Source organism: Cydia splendana, chromosome 1 (assembly GCF_910591565.1).
Source record: "Cydia splendana chromosome 1, ilCydSple1.2, whole genome shotgun sequence".
NCBI lineage: Eukaryota > Metazoa > Arthropoda > Insecta > Lepidoptera > Tortricidae > Cydia > Cydia splendana.
In genome coordinates this window covers 32,826,567-32,844,042 of record NC_085960.1, presented here as the reverse complement: position 1 = coordinate 32,844,042, position 17,476 = coordinate 32,826,567, and the positions used below count along the sequence as shown (strand labels likewise).

General features: G+C 34.6%; 1 protein-coding gene across 1 annotated transcript; it reads right to left on the bottom strand.

Annotated features, from left to right (window-relative positions):
- Window positions 1–7,217: 7,217 nt before the first annotated feature.
- LOC134805675 (uncharacterized) lies at window positions 7,218–17,241 on the bottom strand. The gene is made up of 10 exons (XM_063778956.1): window positions 16,751–17,241; window positions 16,235–16,318; window positions 15,248–15,319; window positions 14,991–15,140; window positions 13,788–13,934; window positions 11,299–11,753; window positions 10,302–10,695; window positions 9,871–10,103; window positions 9,109–9,175; window positions 7,218–8,418 (listed from the first exon to the last, which is right to left on the bottom strand). The coding sequence occupies exons 1-10, from the start codon at window positions 17,031–17,033 to the stop codon at window positions 7,286–7,288; spliced, it is 3,018 nt and encodes a 1,005-aa protein (XP_063635026.1). The 5' UTR covers window positions 17,034–17,241; the 3' UTR covers window positions 7,218–7,285.
- Window positions 17,242–17,476: the final 235 nt, after the last annotated feature.

Here is a 17,476-nt window from a genome sequence, read left to right as displayed (position 1 = left end):
AAAACAAACTGTTCCCAGAAATGAAATTATGAGAAAATAATAGTTGCGAATTGGGAAAAATTTGGCGAATTCATTTCCGCCAAAAAATATTCGGCATACAATATATATGATTCTTGCAAGTATGCAAAACATTTCTATGCCATAAGATTTTATGCTTGTAGTATTATGCTTAATGGCGAATTATGAAAAACAAATTATTACAAATAAAATTATGCGAAATGAAACAGATACCAAGTCTCGATTCGGACATTAAATTTATGCCAAAAGATACTTCGATCAATAAAAATTATGCGTAGAGTATGTGTGACGTTTATACAATAAAAGTGCAATGCGAACTACCTGCAAGTCGACATTCTGTTGTCAACTGTCATGGCGTACAGGCGGGTCGCGGAGCACACGTGACTGACCAACTGAGTTTTATTTATCACCTTGTAATACAACAGAACCTAGACGTCACAATGGCGACGAGGATAAAGAACGTAAGAAAAAACAAAAAATCGATGTAGTTGCTAAATAACCGACAAAAAGTTATCAGTTTGAAATAATTTTTTCAATAAAAGGGAGGGAGACGAATGACCCAAATAGCACAGGTATGATGGACCCATTGTGGACTTAATTTATAGCTCTGAGCACATAAACATCTTTATAAGGTACACTTCTGGTATTTAAACTATATTTTGATCGAGAAAAGAACTATTTTTACGCTAATATTATTACTATAGGGCACATTTCAACGTCTTATTCAGTTTAAATACAATTTAATGTTTTTACCTTTCCAAAAAACGGGTCGGTGAACAGAAATTAAGCCAAATACAGTAAAATAAGTTATTATAAAATAGAAATAAAACTTTTATAGCGACTGTGTATTTAAGGAAGCGTGTAAAACTATAATTAAGTTATACGTATAATAAATAAACTGTCGCGCATATTGCTGTGTAGTGCTGAATATGTCTGTTCACCGGTAATTTACTACAGGTAACTAAGTATACCAACGTGGTGCTGTCTGCGTTAACGGTTGTTGAAACAATATCTGGGTGCGCTGTAGTTTATTATTAGCTCACAAATGTATCAAATTAACGACAAATGCTTAATAATAGTTCACATAATAGGGTTAACACCTTTAACCAGAAGTTATCTACCTAAATAAATAATAAGTGTACGCTTTACTCTCAATAAAAATCAACAGATCATCTGCTATACAACATGGTGCTACTTAGCTTACGTGTGCTAGTTAGATATGCATATAAATTATTTAACCAAATCAGCATAATATTATCTGGGTCTTGTTTCTATAATGCAAAAGGAAAAATAAGTAAACAAACTGATACTGTCGGTGAAATTTGTCGTAAAGCTTAAGCTTAATACGAGTATTCTCCAAAAATGGAATACTTTTATGGTTGTAAATGTTGTTGTGTTAATATTGCACTCACCCTCCTGGGGCCCAGCCATACAAGGAAAAAGTCTGAAATTTGCTATTGAAATTTGAATCTATAGTGTAGGATTCAGGGTTGATTTTGTTTTGTTTAAAATGGAACGAAGCAAAACAGATGCAACTCTGCTTCAATTAAACATTAGGTTGTGTCGCTAAGGAGCAAAATGTCATGGTTACGGCGACGGCAAACATTGAATCCTGAACGAAGCGAGGTATTAAAATGGAATACTGAGCGTAGTGAGGGATTCAAGTATTAACGCCCAAAGTGAGAATAATTTTGCTACCATGTGACCCATACTGCTTTTCACATCACATAATATATGTATAAGGAAATAAAAAATAAAAATAAGTTAGATTAAAGAACCTAAAGTCTTAAGAGTTTAAACCTAAAGAGTCTAAAGAGTCTAAAGAGTCTAAAGAGTCTAAAGAGTCTAAAGAGTCTAAAGAGTCTAAAGAGTCTATGGAGTCTAAAGAGTCTAAAGAGTCTAAAGAGTCTAAAGAGTCTAAAGAGTCGAAAGAGTCTAAAGAGTCTAAAGAGTCTAAAGAGTAAATAGTCTAAAGAGCCTAAAGAGACTAAATAGTCTAAATAGTCTAGAGTCTAAAGAGTCTAAAGAGTCTAAAGAGTCTAAAGAGTCTAAAGAGTGTAAAGAGTCTAAAGAGTCTAAAGAGTCTAAAGAGTCTAAAGAGTCTAAAGAGTCTAAAGAGTCTAAAGAGTCTAAAGCGTTTAAAGAGTCTAAATAGTCTAAAAAGTCTAAAGAGTCAGAGTCTCAAGAAATTAAAGAGTAAAGAGTCTAAATAGTCTAAAAAGTAAAGAGACTACAGAATCTAAGTTAGAGTCTAAAGATTGTAAGAGTTTAAATAGTCTAAAGAAGTCTAAAGGGTCTAAGAGTCTTGAGAGTCTGAAGAATCTAGAGTCGTACATGTGTGCAGTAAACAGATTTTGTTGAAAATAATTATAATAAAATAAAAAAAACATTTTCCGAATAAATGTAAAAAATTCTTCCACCGAACTTAGAAAGTACCTACTACAGCTGGTAGGACCGTGGGCCTTGGGAAGGTATGGCTATGCTAATAATTCTGCCGCGCCAGCAATGATTGCGCGGTGATCGATTACATTTGGAAACTCATGAAATGCTTATCTTGTCCTCCTTAAATAAGTTCTTTATTTAATTATTTAAACGAGTTTTCAAATGCAAGTACCGCGGTTATGGTGGTGGGGCGGGGTTGCTGATGCCGACTATGGTGTATTTAAAATAACTAACTAGACATTGACACAACCTTGCCTATAAATATGAAAACTAGAAAAGTCGAGTTTCATAGGCTGAAAAGACAATGGTATTAATGTATAGTTTATGCAAGATACGAGTTCCGTATAAATAAATACCTACAATTGGAGTGAAGACTCCGTGAGTGAAACCTAAGTCCGAATAAGGAAATACCATTGGAGTGAAAACTCCGCGAGTGCTGCATGGGATATCGGCCCATGTAGTGCAAATGATAAGTTCTTCAGAATTAAAAATAAATATAGCTCATAAAAAAATCCATAAAATTTAAATTGTTAGTAATATGTGACTATAATTAACGCTAAGGAGTGAAACTCAGGTTATTGTCACAAAGACTCGTTGAACTTTAATGTATGTCTTGGGGTCCAATCCTATGTATATGTGTCTACCTGTTCTGTTTGTTACACGTTAGGTTACTTCGATAACTCCTTAAGTACAGAAACTCGGTAGTTAGAAGGTACTTACCTAACGCACATGTTCCGTGCTTACTTACGGATAGTATTACAATGATGTCTTAATTGTCCGCTTTAGAATGTGCCTGAGTGTCGTGTGCCTGCTAACTGCGAGCACTCTTCCAAGTACGCACGTTTCAGAAGCTAGCGTAATGGACATTTTTAAAGTTGCTGTCGACAAATTATAAGAATACTTTTCGCAAAAACAGAGTTTGTATGAACGATTCGTGTTTCGACTGATGCAACAAGAATGGTACTTTGGAAATTTCTAATCTAATCTATTCCTAATGATTCTAAATGTGATTTCAATGCGGAAAATTGAGCCTCCGCCGATCTAAAGGAAAATATTGAATCTAGGGGTTTCAGTTACAATAAACAAGTGATTATGGGAACAAATTTGATAAAATGTTAGGAGGCAACTGAAAGAGTTTTTGGGCAAACATAACAAACAGGTAGACAGGATTGCGATAATGGCGCCGCCTTCCCCCTAAAAGATAAAATGTGCCGGCATGTGATAAATGTGCCTACAAAGGCCAATTCAAAATGCAAAGCTGCACTAGGACTAAATCAGTACCGATAAAAGTCGACGGGCCGACTAAATTAAAGTCCAAAAATAAATAAATTACCTAAAGCCAATCAACTAATTTTAGTGCCAAAAGAACACAATAATTTTAAAAATAAATAAATTACCTAAAGCCAATCAACTAATTTTAGTGCCAAAAGAACACAATAGTAATTCTATAAATTTACAATCAGGTCAAAGGTCAATTTAAGGTAAATAAATAGACGCTGGGTCCGTCACAATGCCACACATTGTGTAGGTATCTAAAGTAAATGCTGAAAAAAATACAAAGTACCAATCAGTGACGATGCGTGAAACCTTGCACTCCCACTGCGCTACTTTATATATGACTTGTTCCTAATAGTGAAAACATACACATACGAACATAGTAACCAAATCCGTAAAATGGACGGCCAAGCGATGGCGTCAATATCGGACAGTTACCCAGATAGAGATGAGTTTTAATTAAGTGTAATAAAAAGGCACGTTAGTGGGAAATTTATACTGTGTACGTATAAAAACGTAAGGACCAAACGTGATCTTGATTGCACCAAATTGCAGTTTGCCTAGTTGAGGTTGAAACTAACAAAATCAAACAAACCTTGTAAATTGAGGTTGCAGATCGAGCCTCTATATTTGCAAGAGTACATATATATTATCAAAGAGTTATTTACTTAAGTCGTTGTTTAATTATCGTACAGGTACTAAGTACCAAGTATGAACTAAAACCCAAAATGGCCTAGGGTTTTATTAAAGCAACGGAATAATAATAAAGTAAATGTTCATGGTAATGAAATTCCATTGGTTCCTTGTAAAATATACATAATTAGAGTTAAACAATATATGCCACCATCAAAATGAACATACACAGGTGCTAGTTTTGCTCTATAATATATCTGTAAGTAATTGAACCTAAGGGAAGCAAAATGTCTATAAAAAAAAATATATTAATGTGACTGTAACCATGGTCAAATTAAGGCTGTGTATATTGTAGTCAAGGGCTACTGTAGACTATAGTCAAGGCTAAAATCAACTTCCAATTGTAAGCAGGGATTAAAGTTGTTTTCATAACATAAATAATATCATTCATTGTATAAGTAACATTAAGTTGCTAGATTAACAGTAGGTCGGTATACCATACTTGAATATAATTGAGGTCAATACTGTATTCAGCAAGTATTATAATTAAAAAACGGTAATAAAATAATGTATCCAATGCAATTTATAATAATAACGGTCAAATATGTAGGTACCTACATCATTTTACCCGAGTAATAGAAATCTATTTGTATAGATCATGGTTTGCGTAAATAACATACCAGTACACAAGTAAAACTAAATAGGTTGTGATATCTGGTATGACTTTTTACCTTACTTAACATTGGACCATTTACGTATATTATAAATTGCATTATATCTATATATTATACTATATTACCTATCAAACAGCCAAGTAAAACTGAGGAAATCAGTTGTTGCCAATAAATAATGTACATGTACGAGATGTTATTGGAAAGCGACCTGTATGTTACAATTTTATTGGAAATTCACGAAATAGGTATTAATTGTGTGAAACATGTATATAGCTTGAACGCTAATGAAAATACCTAGAAAAGTGTAAGCATCCAAAGAAAATATGTATCAATTAAGGTTAAACTCGTAAGATATTTAAACCTCGAGTTATTATCATTTTGAATAAAAGAAAGCAGACTCAAAATTCAAAACTGAAAAAAGGAGAAGGAGAGAGACTGATATTGTAAAAGTAAAACCATAATTGTATTAAAACACTTTATTACGCTAAACAAGTACATAACAATAAGAGAATAGAATAAATGTGTACAAAGGCAAACTCATCCCTTTAAAGGATCTCTTCCAGCTGACCGCTAAGCAACTGAGAGAGATACTAGGAATAGTGTAAATATTCCAAGGTTATATTGTTAAATAATGTTTATTGTTGAACTGTTGAGAAATGAATATATCCACACCTCGCCGAGTTTCTTCCGCCGGTTCTTCTCGGGTCTGAGGTTAACGCTGTTTTCCGAACCGGTGGTAGTATGTCGGAATTAGAATCTAAATTAACCTAGCAGTTATAAGATAAACAGATGTGAGATGACTGAACTATTGTTGCATGGCTAACGCAAAAAATAAATTAAATAAATCATTATAAAAAGGAAGAGATGTGACGTTTATACAATAAAAGTGCAATGCGAACTACCTGCAAGTCGACATTCTGTTGTCAACTGTCATGGCGTACAGGCGGGTCGCGGAGCACACGTGACTGACCAACTGAGTTTTATTTATCACCTTGTAATACAACAGAACCTAGACGTCACAGTATGTATGCGCAACAATCCAGTACCAAGTGAGTTTATTCTAACAGTATGTTATGCCTAAAGGTATTATGCACAATAGAATTATTACAAAAAAAAATATGCCAAAGATAGGGGAACCGTTCCTAGCGCCTCCACACGCCTCCGATATCGGCGTCGATTGTCAGTTCTCCGCAGAAGCTCACGCAAGAAACATGTTATCCATGTCATCAAAGTTAATATGGTAGTTAAGTTTTCTTAAATTTTCTAATGTTCCGCGCAACTATCTTATTTTTTTCTGTCATAAGAAACTTCTCCTGACAATAACTAACATATAGACATTCAAGCAAATCTTGTCAGTAGAAAAAGGCACGAAATTCAAATTTTCAATGAGACGAAGTCCCTTCGCGCCTACATTTTTCAAATTTGCCGCCTTTTTCTACTGCCAAGATCTGCTTGACCAACTTTAAGGCCCCATTCGCACGACAGCTTAAAAAGCGTTGCGTTAAAACCCGACGTTGGCGCTTTTTTACCGTTTCCAATATTTGTGTTCATATGAACGCTTAAAAATCACTTGTGAGTCGTACTGCCACGTACGCATCTCAGCAAAGCCATACTTTATTTGCTATTACGACGTATTATTTGAATATAGCTTGAATATTTCAGGAATTTGTAAGCATAAGTTGATATTTTTAAGGTGAAACTAATTATAATCTTGACGATTGACACCAAAAATTTACACTTGACAGCCAACTGACAGCAGCGCCGGCGCTTTTTTAACGCTTGTGAGAACAGATACACGGAGTTCCGTATGCTCTATTCAATTTGACGCCAACGCTCAACGCCGAAAATCGAACAGTGCTCGATAAAAAAGCGCCGCGCTTAAAAACCGCCTTCGTGTGAATACATACATGGTTATCCATGTGCGTCACAGACTACAAAGAGATCAGACCGCCAACTCGGGAACAAAGACTATGTACGTTAGACAAGTATATTTTATCTGTACTCCTAGTCATGTATGACGTTTCTTTTTTTTAAATTTTGAATTGATGCGTAGCAAAGGACGTAACGTATACAGCCAACCTTGCGTGACCAGCCCCCCCCCCCTCCTTAGGAAATTAATACTTATAATTGATATAGTTCCCGGCATTTAAATTGAACACCGACTTATACAGTAAAATTGAGTCAGTGTTCAATTTAAATGCCGGGAACTACACTTGTCGCAATAATTTAAATAAAACACAATTTTATTTATTAAACGATTTATTCCTCAGTCTTTTCTTATATTTTAAAAAAGCTTTCTGCTGCATCGCAGGCAAAGTGCGGTTTTTTATCCGCACAATATCCGTTCCTTTTAATATTTTATTAATGTTATTGCACCAATTTGTAATCGAGAACTTTACTGTCACGGAAATAAAATATGACAAAATTTCACGGTGTGTGGTACATTTAAAGAAACTAAATGGATTGTTGAACAAAATTTTTTCCATAATTTTGGCCGTCAGATTTAATTCATGGGCTCGGTGTTCCAAGAATCCGTTTGTTTCTTTAATAATTGTACCGAAACACCGAACAGCACCTCTGGATGGGTAAGTAAGGCGTTTCGTGGCGGCATCATACTCTCTTTGATGAATCCATTTGTGGATTGCGCCTTCTTTAGTAGTAAGGCTTTTTCTGCAACTGTCACATTGATTATTATATTTCTGCATTGTTTTTGTTACCACCCATCCAGCAGTGTACGCTCGCGAATGGAGAACATTTAGTTGCTCCCGTTGGGCCTCTTCTACAGTATCTTCTACATCTCCTACTTTGGGATGACCCGGCTCGACCCTAGCAGTTTCACTATCTTCAAATAATGATTTTAAATTAATTATTTGGTCTGCCGAGTCATCCTCACAATTATAAGCGTCACCATGAAACTTTATCATTCTAGTAATCAATAATGATTTAAAGGTGTTCTTGAAACTGTGGCAGTTGGGGTCGTTGTTCCTATAATTATAGGCCCTGACTTGGCCAAAGAAGTTTTCAATTGGATCTGAATTGAAGAACCTTGGGCGCATTATTGTCATATTTTTGCTCTTAAAAAACTGCCACAGCTTCATGAATGTTTTTACCGTGGCAATAAAGTTTTTTAAGGAAGGCACGGATTTCGGATTTCCCTTGGAATCTACATATTTAATTTTTTCCAGTTTCTCGATGCTCTCCGGCCAAAATTCATGGTGCTTAGATTTTTCTGTCACTGCACAGCGTAGCTCTTTTCCTTTCTTTTGTGAATAGGTTGCTGATCCGTTGATGCTATCAAACAATTTATCAAAGAACAAAACTGTTTCAGCAGTGTTTCTTAATGTTTCACTCACAGGTCTGCCGTCCGCATAGTGAGCTAAAAACAAGAAAATGACCATATTTGTTTATTTTATGCATAATAGATTTGTGAAGTTCAAGTAGGTACTTTATCATCAATAGTATTCACTATCTATACCTATTGTTCTATCTTCATAAATTTCATTTCATTCCCTGCAGCACTTTATAGCAACAGACAGACAAATATTTTCGCATATAATATAAGTAGGGATTCGTGTTCTGAGTCTTCTCGGTCTACCGGATATTAATCTAGATATGTACCTATATACCGGGTGTGGCCTGTAATATGAGCAAAAAATTAAACTGTAGGCTGTACTCCTCATACTGACCAACATTTGTTCAGCGACTTTAAAAAATAACTTGTGGTTTGATTTCTAATACACTTTAAAGTTTATTCTAAGACGCAATGTATTGCGAATTTTGTTATGTTTAAGGCGTGACAAGCAACGTCTATCACAATGATATGGCGCGGCGATGGCGTCCATTGAAGATAATATTTATTTTGTATGAAAAATAGGGAGTCAAAATACTTCATAATTTTTAAAAGTTGTTGAACAAAAGTGTCACCGTTTAAGGAGTAGAGTCTATGTTTTAATTATTTGCTCATGTTACAGGCCACACCCAGTATAACTATCTTTTTACTCTTGCATTCTACAAATGGGTACCTAACTATTTATGTTAGTGAAAAGGAGAAAAAATAATTACTTACAGAAGTTGGCTGTGTAAGATAGAGCCGAAGACAGTGTGTAACTAAATACTTTTACACAGTTCTTGACCTGAAAAGAAATATATATTTCAGTACTCAATATGTAATATATCGTTAATATATTAAAATACCAATAACCAAACTATATTTTAGCGGATAAAATGCAGCAATGTGAATGCAGTATAAATTACTTGAGTATTAGGATATAAAATCATTAAAATATTCCAACTGGTCATAACATTCTCAATGCATCTATAGGCTGATTATAAGGACGGAACCATTTACTACAGTACATAGGTAAAGCATATGCTAGTTGATTGTATAAGAAAATCTTTAGTTATACTAGATTTCACACATTGAGAGGGTATCGACTGTCAAGTGAGTCAGTGACGCCCTCATTATTGTGTTTTCTAATAAACCAATCCATTTGTCTATAATCCAGTAAGTGTAAGTATATATATTAAAATTGTAGCCCTATTGATTTCACAAACTTTTGTTCATTATAATCATTATTGTCTCATAGCTTTATTTTGCTACATCATCTAAATGGCAAATGGTGGCCACTTTTTTCCGTTCAAGTGATGAAGTCAAAAGTAAGTAACATATAAAACTATATCACAGATTAATTATTGTGGGATAAGTAGGACAACACTATTAATATATACTTATTTATACAGAAATTAATTGGTTTATTAGAAAACACAAACCCCCTAATGAGGGCGTCACTTGACGCTCTGCGCAGTCTTAGTAAAAATCGGCACCAACCTTCATCTTTTTAATTTTTTCAGGTATCACATGCTGGTCATTTAACTTATGCAGCATTCTTGTTTCCATATTATTGCAGTCCGTTTCGTATACATCCACGATGTCTCTCCATGTGGATAATTTTCCTTCAAAGGAAATGTCTTTATTCAAAAAATTATTTCTCAATCCTTTAATAAGATGAGGAGGGTCGAATATAACCATCAGTTTGACTTCGTTTATTGTTACTGTGCCATCTAAAAAAAACACAGAAAATTAAAAAAACACTTCAAATATCACACCTTTGAAATATCTTATTCTATTTTCGAGTTACAACTGTTTTACGATGGCTTTGCAATGATCTGCCCCGCGCTATGGTAATAAAAATTAAGCCTTGAAGAATTATTTAACATACATCAATTCAAAGTGTTATTAAACCTATAAGTACTACTAACCTGGTTCCTGATTTGTCAGTAATTGGTCACGCGCTGTGTCAGCCTTCAGGCAATTTAGAGCCGCTTGGAAAGCTGACCCTTGGTCGCAAATAAGGGATATCGGCTTTAACCCGCATCCTACAACCGCTGTGATAATATCCACGAGTATACTTTTTAATTCTGTGCCTTTAGTAGCGCCTTGGCAAAAATAAAAGGCTATTGGCTGCTGCCACTTGTGGACAGCTCCTCTCAACATAAACACGAGGGCATGATCAGCGAAATCATTTTTTCTCTCGCCAAGCTCTACTAACCCATTAATTTTATCTTTGTTTTTGTCATAAGACAAGCCAGCCTCTAAAGACATTTCGTCAAATATGACTGAACACAGTTTTTTTTTGTAGCTCCATTTTTCGGTCTGAAATTTAAATACATAGATAAGCGTTAAAAACATTTAACTAAATGTATATATATAAATAAAACTAAATTATATCTAAGATCCCTTAATAAATCTAAAATTCAACACAATATGAAACTACTAAATAAACCGCCAGTGAAAAGGTACCTATCACACTTGCTGCGTTCAATTTCGATGGACAGCCAAGAATGACTCACAGCGCGGGTCAAGGTCCCTTTTAAATTACAATTATTACAATGAAACTCTATAATTTTCAACAAAATGAAAACAATATTCCTTTTATTAAAATATATTTAAAACCGGGTCCAACGCGATTTTTTTTTACTAGGACATCAGTTAGCTGCGACCACGACCACTGAAACTTGTGTCGAAACGTCGGAAATTAAGGTTACACAATAAATTCGCGTAAGACCAGGTCTTAACTGTTTTAATATGTGATCAAAATACGAAAGTTCAAATTTAATATGCCTTTTTTGCTTTAGTTTTTTTTTTTACAATCTTCGCAATGTATTTTTTATTAAAAATTATGATTTCATGATATTGTTTAACTCAGTTATCAATTACTTAATGTAGATCCTAAGATTTTATGACGTAGATACATACCTCTCTTCTTATTACTTCAAATACTTGAGGACAAATCCCAGACTCGATCTTAAGTCCTGCAACCATTTTATTTAGAGTCGATCGCGACGGCAGGATAAAAATTTTGTGCAGGAACCTATAGCACTTAGGGCTTTGTTTCATTATCGATAGTGCTATTAGTTTTTCTTCCAATGAAAATCGACGCCCTTTCTTATTTTTATTGCAAAGGTTGATTTGCATTTTCAAAATAGTTTTCGCATACGGATTCATGTCTTTTGTCAATTCTTGAAAGGATTTCTCTTTGTTGAATTTCAAGGCCCTCTTAGCCCTGTGGTAAAAATCTGCCTGACGTTTAGATTTTTTATATTCGTCGTATATCATTCGGCCCGTTGGTGTCAGGTTCATTAATTTCCCAATCAATCGTTTCCTCTGCTTCTGTGGCCTTTTCGCACTTTGAACTTTAACTTCAACAACACCTGAAAAATATAAGCATTTAATTTAATTTAGGAAATTTTTATGTGGACACTTACTTAATCCAAAATCCTTCCTAAATCGTAAAGAACCGTATTCCGGATAGTATGGGTTCTGGGCCATGTCGCGTCCCGAAGTAACTTATATATCATTAGATATAGTGCATAGCCTATATCGAAATGCTAGGAACACAATTTTTGGCTCCGTAACTTTGTTTAGACTAGTTGGGAGGTGAACATATCAAAAGTCCCCGGCTGTAGCCCCGGTGCTGGGGGTAGAGGGGGGTAAGCCGGTCTAATTTTTCGGTTTTTCACTGATATCTTGGAAACTTTGCGTCTTAGCGACATCCCCCCCCAAACCCAGCACCCCCTATTTATACGAAAATGATACCAAACACGGCCTATCAGCTTCACTAATGTAGATATCAAGATAAAATTGAAAGCCCTAAAATAAACTTTCAAGAGCGGATATCTCAAAAACTATTTAAGATATCGAAAAACTTGACTTAATAAAACTTGTAAAAAGAATTATCAGCTTTTAGTTTGTCTTAGTAGTCATGTCGCTAAGACGCAAAGTTTCCAAGATATAAGTGAAAAACCGAAAAATGAGACCTTCTTTTCCCCCTCTACCCCCAGCACCGGGGCTACGGCCGGGGACTTTTGATATGTTCACCTCCTAACTAGTCCAAACAAAGTTACGGAGTCAAAAATTGTGTTCCTAGCATTTCCCTCTATACCTTCTTATTGCTTGGCCTATGTAATTTATCTGTAAAATATTGAAACATTGTATTCATACTTTTCAAATGACAGATTCAGTTTTTTTTAACATTTTAAAATGTTTGACTTTGGCCATAATTCAATTTAAATGGAAATCGTTACCGCCGCGCGCTACAAATTATTATTCACAAAAAATATATGAGTGCCTATTATAAAGTGATACTTTTTAGAATGAGGAATAAATGAGCTAAATTGTCCAATATTTTATTTAGTATAAATCACCACACTGTGATTGTAAAGGCCAAAATTGTCCTAAAAATACATATAATATTCATTTTTTGTGCAAAATTCAGTTTATTTGTATGAAAAGGTATAACGATTATTTCAAAAATGAATTCCTCGTCTCTAAATTATACAAAAATGATATATAACTTGCCCTTATTGCTAATAAAATGAAGAAATATAGCATAGATGAGACCTGGGGAGCCAACTATTTCCCCTCTCCCCTTCTTTTGGGTATACGGTATGATTTCGTTGCTACCGGGCCAAATTAGCGCATTCTCCTTCTTCCTCGCGTTATCCCGGCATTTTGCCACGGCTCATGGGAGCCTGGGGTCCGCTTGACAACTAATCCCATGATTTGACGTAGGCACTAGTTTTTACGAAAGCGACTGCCATCTGACCTTCCAACCCAGAGGGGAAACTAGGCCTTATTGGGATTAGTCCGGTTTCCTCACGATGTTTTTCCTTCACCGAAAAGCGACTGGCAAATATCAAATGATATTTCGTACATAAGTTCCGAAAAACTCATTAAAAAAAATTAACCAAATTAGCCCATTATTTGGTAATAAGAGTATGCAAGGCATCTAACACAATAATAAAACGTCTATGAACAGAAATGGGAGACATATTTTATAAGATTTGACAATATCCTTGAAGAATCTTCAGACATAAACGGCAATTAAGCCACCAGTGTTGGGTTGCCTATAATCATATGCCCACTTTGATTAACAATGAAACTATTTTTCCGTGAATGTACTCTTAAACCCCTATCCGTTAGTATGCGATTCATTAATGGACGCACCATGGCCCAAATCGGGACACGGTTCTTTGTAACTGCGTTTAGTAAGACTCTGACTGCACTAACTAGAACCATTTGTTTAGTTAGGATGCCAGTTAGGACGATTGAATTAGTGTGTAAAGCGTTTTTATATGTTTTCCGAGCAAAACTCAATCTCCCAGGTACTTTATACTTAATTGTACTACAATGCACAAATTGCGGCTAAAATATCAAATATAAATATTGTCAAGGTAAATACTAACTTTGAACTTGAGACTGTTCCCTTGGTGAATTGGTAGAGGTAACCTCCTCAACCGCAACACATTCTGGAATATTTGCTTCTGGCAAAATCTGCTGCTCTTCAGCATTTGATTGTTTGATTGCAGGTTCAGCAGTTGTTACAAAGACTGCTGAAACAGAAATAACAATTATGAAACAATCAGTCTCACACATATGGATCATGCCTCAGTTCTAGCAGGCTCGCACGGGGCATACTCTAGTTAGACTTACACATGATGATCGTTATTCAAGAATTTCGAGACCTGAACAGGTAAAACTTAGTTTCATTAAAATTACTAGTTACACAAATTGACTTCTGAAATTATTAAATTTCCATACACTTAGTATGGAAAATGGTAACGAAATAGGAATATAAACCTTGGGGCTTTTTTTCTCCTATTAGAACAGAGAGACTTCGTGATTCTGAGCACTTAAAATAGAATGACACATTTATTTGATTTTATTTTTCATTACTCGGTGACTATCATCATACTCATAACGCGAAAGACAGAGTGAGATAACCCTATAATGGGCATAAGAGTGTTAGAAATTATGTAAAATTGAACTCTATCACATTGTAATAAAGTTTCAAATGATAGTGGGGAATAGGTATATTGCCTTTGCTTTAAAAATGATTAAGTTTAAGTACTATTTTATGTAAACACTGTCATTGCCATACAATAACATAAAATATTGCCATTGCTTTAAAAATGATTAAGTTTAAGTACTATTTTATGTAAACACTGTCATTGCCATACAATAACATAAAATATTGCCATTGCTTTAAAAATGATTAAGTACTATTATATGTACTGTCACTGCCATACAATAACACAAAATAAGTTTTTGGCCAAAATTTCATTTTTGGTACAAGCTTTTATCGCCGACTGTACTTTTTTTTCCACAAGCAACGAATACTCATCGAGACAATTCTAAGAACCCCAAACACAATTAGGTTTCGTTGTTTTATCACGGAGTTCCTATGGCCACCTCCGGTCTCCATCATCAGATCACCTCGATGACACCATAATATTGCATTGTCACCCGACTTACATATGTATGTAAAATTTCAGCTCAATCGGAAACCGGTAAGTGGATCAAATTTAACTTGCAAGATTTGATTACACACAGACAACGGTCAGGTGAAAGTAAATAAAAGCTTGTAAAAATGATAAGAATTCACTAACCTTCATTGTGTGACTGTACACTAGGTGAAATACAAGCTGTAACCTTCTCAGCTACAACAAGTTCTGTAATAAAGCTGCTGCATAGTTCGGGCATGGTCTCCTTTTCAATGTCTGAAGTTGTCGGGACAGGTTCTGTGGCTATAGAAACGGCTGTAACATAAAATAGCACTTTAATTTTTTTTTATAAGATTTACTAATAACTTGTGATAATATTAAAATACATAGGAAATAGTGTCATATTCATTTATTTAGCTTACCCATAGTCTGTTTTGGTGTATGGCCCACTGCGGTTGATTTAACCCCCGATGTGGATGGAATGGCAGGAGACGCTAAAACAGAAATACATAATAAACACATTAAAACCGTTGAAAATTATTGTTAATAAGGGCTTATAATTATTATAAAATATCTTCCAAAGGACCTACACAGAGCACATTGCTACAAATTTGTTATGGGTAGTTACGGAAATACTTCTATGGGATAACTTTGGCTTTTCTTATATACATGCGTAATTAAAATGTACGTATATTGGTAAGGCATGTAGGTCCTTCCTCTGACAGTTTTGTTTCCTTATTGGAAATATTACTGTGGTAGGGTAGAGTGGTAAAATAAATTCATTGCCTTCCAAAACGGAGTTATTTAGAAAAAGTATATTTGAAATGGCGCCAAATTTTTTAATAAAATTCCTATTGAACTAAGAAATACAGATGACATGATTAGTTTCAAAAGTAAGTTATTTAAATTTTTAGATAACAAAGCATATTATGTATAAATAGATTTTAATTAACTTTTAAATGATAATTTTGGATGATAAATATTTAATAACATATAATTATAGTGTATGTGAATTTTTGTTAGATGATTTTGATAATTAATGGTAACTGCGCACAGCATGCAGTCACAGTCCATAAATGAAAAATTGTATGCCTTACGGCACAACATAGTGATACAGTGATGTATATAGGACCTGTACTTATGTTTGACAAATAAATACTTTTGACTTTTTTTACTTTTGTGGTGATATTTTATAAAAAAAAATGTTGCCCATGGAAACACTAGCCATGCCTGACCTTAATACAAGAAATTGATTCTTTACATTGCTTGCAGATCTAAGTACCATTAATGAAATATATATGTGCATAATAATATTAATAATGTCTTTGATAAGAAGGCATTAATTTGCACCTAAAATGTAATTGAGTATCTATCATGGCTATCATGCATTTCAGAAAAATTAAACAAACCTTTTTGAGGCACTTGTTGACAGTATGTGTGGTCGTCATGTGATTTACGAACATATGCATGTTCTTTCAGCGGATCCATGTTTTCTAAAATTGATAACAAAATATTATTTTTAAATAACTAAAGTGAAATGTGGTATTATTTATCTACAAATTCTGCATGGTGTTTTTTTAGGATTGGGAAATTTCTATATAAATAAAATAATTAATAAAAGACTGCAACACTTGCCAATGATATCTTTACCCAAAGAAGTACAAAAATGCTAAGCTAAAATTAACACACAAGTGTTAAGATATTAATATCGATCGCATGAAATAATTATCTTACTAGAAACATATGCTCTTATTACAGGAATAAACAAACACTTTGTATTACCTACACATAATAAAATCACCATGCCGTGATTCATGAGTCATCAATTGCATAGAAGTTTATGACATTATCTTTTATGGTCGTAAATGATACGAATTAGATTAGACTGATTTATTATATCACTTCTTATCATTTTCTACACTTACCGGCATTTTCATGAGATGGGATCCCACTGTTAATCTCATCTTGACTGAATAACGAAGGATAAGCCTTCGCGTTGAGACGCCGTGTCGATGCCGAAACAAACCGCTGTTCGAAGTGTTTCTCACAAATAAAAGCTTTTCGAACTTGCTCCGGCGACATATTTCCAAAACCATTTGTTTCCAAACACTTCAACCACATAATGAGTCTTTTCTCAGTACTAGGAAAACGGTACAAAGTAAAAGCGTCCTTTCGCAGAGTTTTACACACACAGCACTGATAATACATTTTGCACAATGCATAAATGCTTGCAGAACTGGGTGATGGATGAATCACAAATAAAGCGGAGAGGATAAGTACAAGAACTTCACTCGATCAACACTTTATTGCAATTGAAAATAATTTAAACTGTTCAAAGTTTTCAACAAACATGGGCGACAACCACTGACAACTGACGTTTAGGCGACGATCGGCCAATCAGAGCGCGGCAAGTTGTCAGTATCATCTAAAAGCAACATGGCGCTAACGTACACATTCCGTTGTACGTAGATTAACAGCCGTGTACAAGACAGTGTAGTGTGGGCTTTACAAGAAACACGTGGACAACAGGCCGTTGACTCCAAAATGATGGTTAAACGTGCTTCAAGATAAATTCTCCATTCACTGCACACTACCACATTAGTTTACTGTATAATAGGCTATCGATATTACACTGTAAACAATATTAATGA

Bases quoted from the DNA above. Each gene is read 5' to 3' on its own strand.
- LOC134805675 (XM_063778956.1), bottom strand. From the start codon at position 17,033: ATGTATTATCAGTGCTGTGTGTGTAAAACTCTGCGAAAGGACGCTTTT. The intron at 10,696-11,298 runs GTATGTATCTAC...TTTAAATTTCAG, and splicing joins TTGAAGTAATAAGAAGAGAG to ACCGAAAAATGGAGCTACAA. The intron at 9,176-9,870 runs GTTGGTGCCGAT...ATTTCTTTTCAG, and splicing joins AAAAAATTAAAAAGATGAAG to GTCAAGAACTGTGTAAAAGT.